At 40.9% G+C, this 8,882-nt stretch overlaps 1 protein-coding gene across 2 annotated transcripts; it reads left to right on the top strand.

Annotated features, from left to right (window-relative positions):
• Positions 1–680: 680 nt before the first annotated feature.
• Positions 681–7,269, top strand: LOC119496452. 2 transcript variants are annotated; one of them, XM_037783738.1, is made up of 6 exons: positions 681–1,006; positions 1,659–1,795; positions 3,601–4,049; positions 5,726–5,873; positions 6,081–6,203; positions 6,310–7,269. In XM_037783738.1, the coding sequence occupies exons 1-6, from the start codon at positions 999–1,001 to the stop codon at positions 6,354–6,356; spliced, it is 912 nt and encodes a 303-aa protein (XP_037639666.1). In that variant the 5' UTR covers positions 681–998; the 3' UTR covers positions 6,357–7,269. The 2 variants fall into 2 exon arrangements, with proteins under 2 accessions (XP_037639666.1, XP_037639667.1); XM_037783739.1 differs by having other exon boundaries at positions 690–1,006; positions 3,601–3,938.
• Positions 7,270–8,882: the final 1,613 nt, after the last annotated feature.

The following is an 8,882-nucleotide window of genomic DNA, read 5'->3' as shown; positions in this document are numbered from 1 at the left end:
ACATAAAATGTAAAACTATTTTAATAATATAAGAGAAGAAAGTTTCCAAACGAGCCGCCATATTGTTTCCACTTTAAAAGCTGGGAGCAGCAGCTCACAAAGGAAAGCGCACCAATCAGGTGCCTTGTGTCTAGCGGCAGCCCATCAAGCGCCCAATGCTGGGAAGCGAGGCGATCCCTCGCGATAAAACGCAGAAAGGGAGACTAGATATAATCTTCCTCTTTCAACTTAGAAGAGAAACCATCATCTCAATGTCTTAACGATCAACAACAACACACGGTAATTACTGTAATTCGAACATTCACATAAAAACTAGTGCAAGTATGTGGTGAAACGTGATGCCACTTCTGCTGTGATGGCAGCAGGTCAACCTGCTTGTCCTTCAGACAGAAGGAAATACATTTAAAGTAAAATGAAAAAAAAAAAAAAAACGAGTATTTCAAGCTCTTTGTCTAAGGGTGTGTGTGTGTGTGTGTGTGTGTGTGTGTGTGTGTGTGTGTGTGTGTGTGTGTGCGTGTGTGCGTGTGTGCGCGCGTGTGCGTGTGTGTGTGTGTGTGTGTTTGTGTGTGTGTGTGTGTGTTTGTGTGAGACAGAGCGAGTGAGAGAGAGAGAAAGCAGAAAAGCGCTGCGTGATCAGCATTGACGTTCCTTCCAGAACAGCTATTATTGGCTCAGGCCCGGCCTGTTCAACCTGTTTGCTTCTCATTTGCAGCTTCCTTGTAAATCAGGTAGATGTCCACGTTCCTTCAGGTGCCTCGTTGTTCTCAACCTCACTCCTGGTTTAGAGCAGGAGGACGAAGTGAGGCGGACAGAGTTGAAGAGAGAGAGTCAGCATTTATAGTTTATTGAGGCAGCAGATATAGATCAGACTTTACAGATGAAGGTGTCATCTGAGAAGTTCATTTCTACAATAAACAGGATTTATTTTTAAAAGGAGCAGCGTCAAATTCTTCAAATAAAGGAAGCTGCCTGCAGACCTTCTGGGGAGTTTCCAGTTCATGTGGAGGTTCGTGTTAATAATGTCACAGTCTTTCTCTGCATTTCAACATACTTGTTCCGTTTTACTGTAATTCTCACATTTACAAAAAACGTGTCAGATTTGGGGACAAAAGAGTCATGATGATGGGTGACAAGATTATGATACTGATGTTTTAAGAAACCGAAAACTATTGGTGACTAAAGCTCAGTAAACAAAACATGAGTGATAAAATGGAATGAATTTGCATATCTTTAAAAGTCAACATGACTTATTCATAATTCATAAAGCAGAAGACTTGAATCAGCAAAAGTGAAGAAAGATTTTCAGCATCACTTATTACTAAATATTAAATCGGATCATTTTATGGCTTAAAATGCTGCTCTGGCCAAATATTGTCATCCGACTGATGGTGTGCAATAAAATCTTTGGTTTAATATACTTATATAGACGATAATAGTTCTTTTTCAAAAGTCCTAAAATACTTGCAGCCTTTTCATATAAAAAGAAGTGACGGATTGAATCTGTATTTAAAATCACTACAGTGTAAATAACCATTATCTTCCCTCAGGTGATAGTCATCAACATCAACCTTTAACACAAGGAGGGTTGTACTATTACATGCATTGTGTTCCTTTATTGTTGAGTGAAAAGTAAAGTTTCGTTGTTCAAACGTTTGCAGATCAACTAATGGAATAAAAGCGATTGAGAAAAGAATGGAAGAGTGCAGGAAAGGACAGATGAGGATGAAGAGGAAGGTTTCTCATATCTGCTTGCTGCTGCTGCTGGCTCTTCTCCAGATCACCGCACCCTCCTTAGGTAACCAACCACATACAGGATTTATTGAAGATAAAGATTCCATTTCTTACTCTCATTACACTCAATACATTCTGAACTGAAAACATCCGTAGAACTCATCCTGACCCTGGTCGATGTTTTGCCGTCTGTAAGAACACGAGGATTTTTGTTTCTTTACACCCTTCCAAGGAAATCTTGCGGGGAACCACACGGTGTTCCAGTCATTACAATATTCAAATGTTTATGAGGACAGTGATGCAGATGCAGGAAGCATTCTGGTCACATAACAAGGATGGGTGGATAATTGTTTTAACATATAAGAACTGAACAATTATCTGAGTAATGACGTGCACACTTTGTTTTAAAACATCAGACTCCATGACAATAGTGATAGTGTTACACTCTACATTTATTCAGAGTCTGTGTTTGGTTTTCTTTACTGGCTTCCTACAGTATGTTTCTGATCGCACTAAACTGCCTGAAAAAGTGATGGTGGGATTTAAAATTTCAACAAATAGAAAGTGATTTAGTGGTAGAATTTACACTGGGTAATATATATGCCTTTAATAGAGTGCTCCGGGGACGACAACCAGGAAGTTAATATCGCCCTGGGTTCCCTCACAAAAAGACAATGAGATTTTTTCATTGGGTTTTGCATTATTGCATAAAATAAGCTCTGTGGCAGGGTGTGAAATTAGCACCCGCCACTGCCAACAATTTACCTGCATTTGGTAAAATCGTCACGCTTTGGCAGACATGGAAAATGCTGTAGATGGGAATAGAGAACCGGTTCCCATTGATTACCGGTTCCTAGTTGTCCGATTCCATGCCTCCGTGACTATCGATTCCTCTGTATTGATGCTTTCCGTCAGTTAAGCAGTCGAGCAAATCCAGTTGTTTGAAGGAGATGTTTTCACAGCAATGTAAAACAGATATTAGAGAGAGAATTAGGACCTGTTTAACTTCCTAACACTAGCTCTAAGCAGCTTGCCGAGATTTTTTTTTAAATCAAAACAAATATTTAAATAATAATCATTTGAATCATGTGTTTTTTATGCAAACAACCACTATAGATGACAATAACAAAGTACAGTACTGTACTGTGTAGAGTACCCTCTCTGCCCCAAATAAATAGGGCTCCCCCGGAAGATACGGTGTAATTCGAACTCTGTAATTTATCATACATAAAATGTTTTTTGTGTAAAATATATTGAAGATTGAATGACATCAGATCTAAAATGTTACTGCAAAAAAAATACTTACCTGCCACAGTGGCAGGAAGTGAAAAAAAGTTAATTTCAGACCCTGCTCTGTGGTGAACAAACGTTTAGGATACTTACACGTTTTGTTCAGCAAGATAAGTAAAAAGCTAACGTTAGGCTGTAGACGAACTACACCAAGGTCGCATGAACGCGCGAGTATAAACAACAAGGCTGTAAAGGCGGACGAGTCAACGTGATGACGCTTAGTAGTCTCATTTAGCCACTTGTTAGCAACCTCCTTTTTAAAACATTTACTGACGTCGTAGAACAAAACATTAAAATCTCTTCAGCTTGTGTTAACCACAGACCTTATTTCAGGCATCTAACTAAAAACCCATTTTAAAAAAAAACATTAACTTTCAGACGAGGGAACAGGAAGTGCTAAAATGATAACTAATTTTCTGGGTTTTAGGACTCATTCCTGTATCACTCTATTATCTGTATATATATATATGTATATGTATATGTATATACATTATTAGTGATTTTATTAAATTATTTCCACATTTTGCTCTTTCCTCCTCATCTCTCACACACATTGTCAACACTTAATCCCTGTTTCAGCTCAAGACGACGACGACACTGACGACTTCACTGACGACACTGACAGCATCACCAGCACCACCAGCACCACCAGCACCAGAACCACCAGTAACACCAGCACCACCAGCACCAGAACCAACAGTAACACCAGCACCACCAGCACCAAAAGCACCCCCACCACCAGGTCAGCTCTCCGTTACAGCACCCGCCCAGCTGTCGTCAAAGTGGCTGTGGGACAACCTGCAGTGTTTCGCTGTGGAGTTCCCGCAGCTTCTCCAAACTTCACATTCACCCTCTACGGGAGTCACGGCAACTTCATCCTCAAATGCCCCTTTGGCCATGAGGAAAATATCCCCCAGGTGAGGTGGTCACCGTCCGACTCTGTATTTACTCTCACTTCATCCTCACTTTCTTCGCCACTTCCCCTCAGTGACGCCATCTTGTTGACACACAGACACAAAGCTGAGGAGGTAAACAACATCTCTCAGAGCAGAAGGTGAATTAACTTTCATCACACTGGAAAAATAAAATAAAAAATAAAATTGAAAGTTGCTTCTCAACTCACTGTGAGATTCCAAAAGTTATTAACATTGTTTAACATTTTACACAAAAGTAAGGCTGCCTTTAAAGGGACAGTGTGTAGGATTTGGTGGCATCTAGTGGTGTGGTTGCAGATTATAATCAACTGAGTTCCCCTCTGCTGACTCCTCCCTTTCCAAGACTGCGGTAACGTGAGCCACCGAGTGCAAAACCTTGGTAATGCCGTTCTTCTAACTCAGAGGTCATCCTTACCATAATATCACTGCTTTAAGAGCAACTGAAGTCAGGCGGCTGGCGGTACCACGGTTTTACACTCTGGTACTCACGTTACCGCAGTTTCATAAGTGTGCCTGAGAACTACGGTGGCCTTCAGGTAACATAAAAATGTGAAAGAAAAATGGCGTAACAACATGGAGGACTCCGTGAAGAGGACCCGCTCCCTATGTAGATATAAACGGCTCATTCTAAGCTAACGAAAACACAGTTATTAGTTTCAGGTGTTTAAACACTAATGAAAACATAGTTAGGAATATTATTAGATCCCCCAAATGTTCCACACTATTCCTTTAAAGGGACTCTATGTAAGAATCAGAAATTGCTTGTTAACAGTGACACCTGTGGCCGTTAAGTCGATGACAGTCAGCGTCCTGTTGCGCACGCTAATGCTCGTAAACAAAGGTCCCTCCATGAATCGAAGGCCCGGTCGATGTTGATCCTAGTTTTCCTCCGACGCCAGTCACATTCCTGTTTTGCCAGACGGGCTTCATTAGATATAAATGTTGGGAGTCTGAGTTGTGGTGGGGGCTTGTCGTTTATTGGCGTTAATGGACTCCATTTCTAACCAAATGTTGCACCCTTAAAGACACATGACTCCGTCTTCCTTTTGGCAACTTTTATTCTTCCCAGTTCTGTTGAAGTTATCTTTTACACGAAGCAATCAGAACCGCTCGCACACATATGTAAAACATCAAGCACGCTTTCTAATCGCAACCGCACTGACTGATGACCTCATCACAGCCTGAACTTTGACCTTTTTAATAATAACATTGCGCTGACTGATGACATCACATCACTCTGAACTTTGACCTCGTGATAATAACATAAATCAGATAATAGTGTAGTGTAGTGTATATTTCTTCTTAGATAACTTAAATCTATTCTATGTCAATAAAATGTAAATTATAAAATATTTCTAGGTTGCAACACAAACATTAGCTATGGTTGCACATTTTTAGCTCTGTAAGCGGAGCTGAAAATAAAGTCACTCGCGAGCTAGCATGACGTCACATCCGTTGGATTTTCCCGGTATAAACGGCCCAGGTTCATCACATTAAAAGCAGTCTACAGGCTGATAGAGGAAACCCAGAAAGTTGTGTAAGGTCTCATTTCTTAGGTTAGGTTACAACCTGTTCACACACTGGCAATAAAGGGTCTAATATCTCTCTCTCTCTCTCAAGAGGAGCTAGAGTAGCTCACATCATGTTTATATTCTTTTCAATCTCTTACTCTTACTCTCATCTGAACCCCTCTTTATTCTACTCTTTCTCTCTCTCTCTCTCTCTCTCTCTCTCTCCCCCCCCCACCCCCCCGCCCCCACCCCCCTCAGGCTCTCTATGGAAGTTGTGGTGTGAAGAAAGGACAGTCGTTGGGTGTGTGGGTCCTCAAGGGATCTTCGTTCTCCGACAACGGCACAAGAGTCGTATGTCAGCAGGCGAAGAATCCTAAAGCAGCTGTTGCCTTCCTACGTGTTTATGGTGAAGACACAATTTAATATCTACATTTTTCCTCACCATGTTTATCACAGCATTAAATCATTTTGATTACTTTAATTCACGTGTCTATGTGCTGTACTAAAAACAAACCCACGATCACAGAAAAAAACTCCAATGGTGGTCTCTAAGAGGTAGTTATACTATGGTAAATGGTAAATTCTCCTCCCTCACTCTGCCCTGTTATCTTAGATAACGGCCTCAGCTTCGCCACTCTCATCGGCTGTGCCATTGGGGGCTTCTTCGGCATCCTGTTGGTGTTTGGTTTAGCGTACACCATGCTGCAGAGATCTGATGCCCTCCAGAGGTTCTTTAGTAAGTACCCTGCCTCCCTGCCTCCCTGCCTCCCTCCCCTAGCCTGAATACATCGACTGCTACCTGAAAATGTATAAGTAAACATGTGACGTCTTTGTGCTTCTAGGGGGGAGTGTGTCAGATGATATGACCACAATAATAACGAAGGAGTAAACGGAGACAGAAAGCCGTTTCTTGATGTCGCTTTTTGTACCTTTCTTACCAACAGAGAATGGAAATGTTTCTGTTTTAAAATCCTTTCATCGATCAAAAAGAAGTGAAAGTTGGATTGAACCCTGCAGGTCTGGAGATGATGTGTTCTGTTGACCTCTGATCTCCTCACTTCCTTGTTCTGTCCACACGTTATACACAGCCTGACAGTGTATAATATAGCATGAGCCCTTCAAACAATACACCAAAATATTATTATGCCAGATCGCTTGCCCCATTGGTGCAGGGTCATTCATCAGTGCATTGCCTGTACGGTACATACCTTATAAATCATGTGTAAAAATGTGTTTTTGTGAACTCTAATGTGACTAAAACAGTTGACGTGTTTGTAGAAAGCAGCAGTCAGACTGTATGTAGTGTAGGATTTCAGTAGCTTTTGGCCACATGTAATAAAAAAGAACCACTCTAAGTGTGCCCTGCAGGTTCCCAGCAGTTACAGTAAGAGGTTACAGAGATGTTATGAAAGTGCTGACTAAGTGATCGTCTGCAGACCGGCGCCGGTTAAATGAGGAATTAAAGAGTAGCTGCCCCTTTTTGCTGGTACAAATGTTTTACAGCTGTATCACAACAAACTAATGAAGGTAAAATACTCACTGGTGGTCCCAGCTGTGCTTGTAATAGCAGGTTTAGTCAGCTGCACTTTCACAGTTTGTCCACTTGAGGGAAGCACTTGCTCCACAGATAAAAAGCCAGTTGGTTGTTGCAACACTACTGAGAGAAATATTACCTTTAAAGGTCCCATATTGTAAAAAAGTGAGATTTTCATGTCTTTTTTTTTATCAATAATACATATATTATAAATCGTATAAATACTGTGTGTGTGTGTGTGTGTGTGTGTGTGTTTGTGCGCTCGCGAGTGAATGAAATCAGCTGACAGGAAGTAAACACGGACCCAAGCTGTTGCCTAGCAACGCAATTCCATTGAAATGTGCTAAAACGGAGCGTTTTTCAGACCGAGGGTGAATACAGGTATATTCAGGCAGACAGTATGAGGAAAATAAAGTTGTTTTTTTAACAATACAGCATGTAAACATGTTCTAGTAGAAACATAAAAATTTGAGTATGATATGGGACCTTTAAAATAACTTATTGTGAACACTAAAACAACTATTTTCTGTTTCCATCAGAGCATGTTGCACTTCACACTTTCATTCAATTAAAACTGTAATGAAGAAATTGCTTTGTTTGGGATTTAGTCAGTGAGGTAAGTTAGATGTGATGATAGGTGTTTTTATATAATAACATTGTGAGGTAAATAGTCCTGAAGCTTTTGTGGTGACACAGTCATCGTGTTTGCGTGAAGGAAAGTAGCTGGTAGTTCTGCAGCTACCAGAGATAAATCAGGGATGTATTTGTTTGTATGCTGTTGCTGATGTTTGTGCCTTCTATTCTTTCTGTAGATGTTTTTATGATTACATTACTGTAATATGCTCTTGTTTTCTTGTTTCCTTTTTGTCCTATTGACCCTGCACACAATATGCATGTGTAAATCAGAGCTTTCTGTCAGTGTGTGGCCCATTGAACCAAATTAAAGTAACATGATGTCAAAAGAAAAACTGGAGTGCGTTTAAAATTTGGAAAGCTGCAGTATAAACCATCATCATTTCATCACATAAATACCTACTTCCATTCTTTTGCATGATTTTGTTGAATTTAGACCTATGAAAACCCGACAAGGACCAACATTTCTCTAAAATGACCGGAGCACAGCCAATAGGAACGCTCAATCTCTCTCTCTGAAATGCCCTGTGATTGGTCAAAGTCTCCCGTCACAGGCTAGATGTTCTAAAGCCTGAAAACAGAGCCATGAGGAGGAGCAGAAGTCTAGTTTTCACACTTGAATTACAATATGCTGAAAGGTTATTATGGAATTTTTGCCCAATGATGCCAAAAATATGCTGCCTACTGCTGGTTTAACCCACAAATATCAATTCATCTTTATCCAACCAGCTCAGCTGGGGCTGCATTTGGTAAAAGACAAACCAATCCATCAATCAACCAATCACAAACCCACTGATATAATGCTGTTTCACTACTCAAACACAGCTGCTCACATGGACGTTTAAATATGATTTATTGAGCACTAAACAACGTAATGTGACAACTGGTGTTTGACTGCTTTTGACTGCAGTCTTCATCCCCCCCCCCAACACACACACACACACACACACACACACACACACACACACAGGGAAACCAGCAGGAGAGGATTCAGCCTGGTCTCTTAAAGTTGGTTGATACAACAGAGGCAGTGTGGAGCAACGTGTTGACTCAGCTGCTCAGCGACACCTCGGTTCACTCCTGATAAGGTCCCGTCATCTTCTGCTGTCTCATTTCTTCATGTTCTCCACAACTGAAGATGAAGTATGACAGTAGTTTTACAGCAGGATTGTTGGCTTCATTTGGTGTTTGCATGACAAAGGATCAAATGAGACAACAGTGTGGTGTATTACAGTCAGTCCGGTCACA

This window comes from Sebastes umbrosus, chromosome 11 (genome assembly GCF_015220745.1).
Source record: "Sebastes umbrosus isolate fSebUmb1 chromosome 11, fSebUmb1.pri, whole genome shotgun sequence".
NCBI classification, from domain to species: domain Eukaryota; kingdom Metazoa; phylum Chordata; class Actinopteri; order Perciformes; family Sebastidae; genus Sebastes; species Sebastes umbrosus.
The sequence above is the reverse complement of the archived record's forward strand: the minus strand, read 5'-3'. Positions and strand labels throughout refer to the sequence as shown.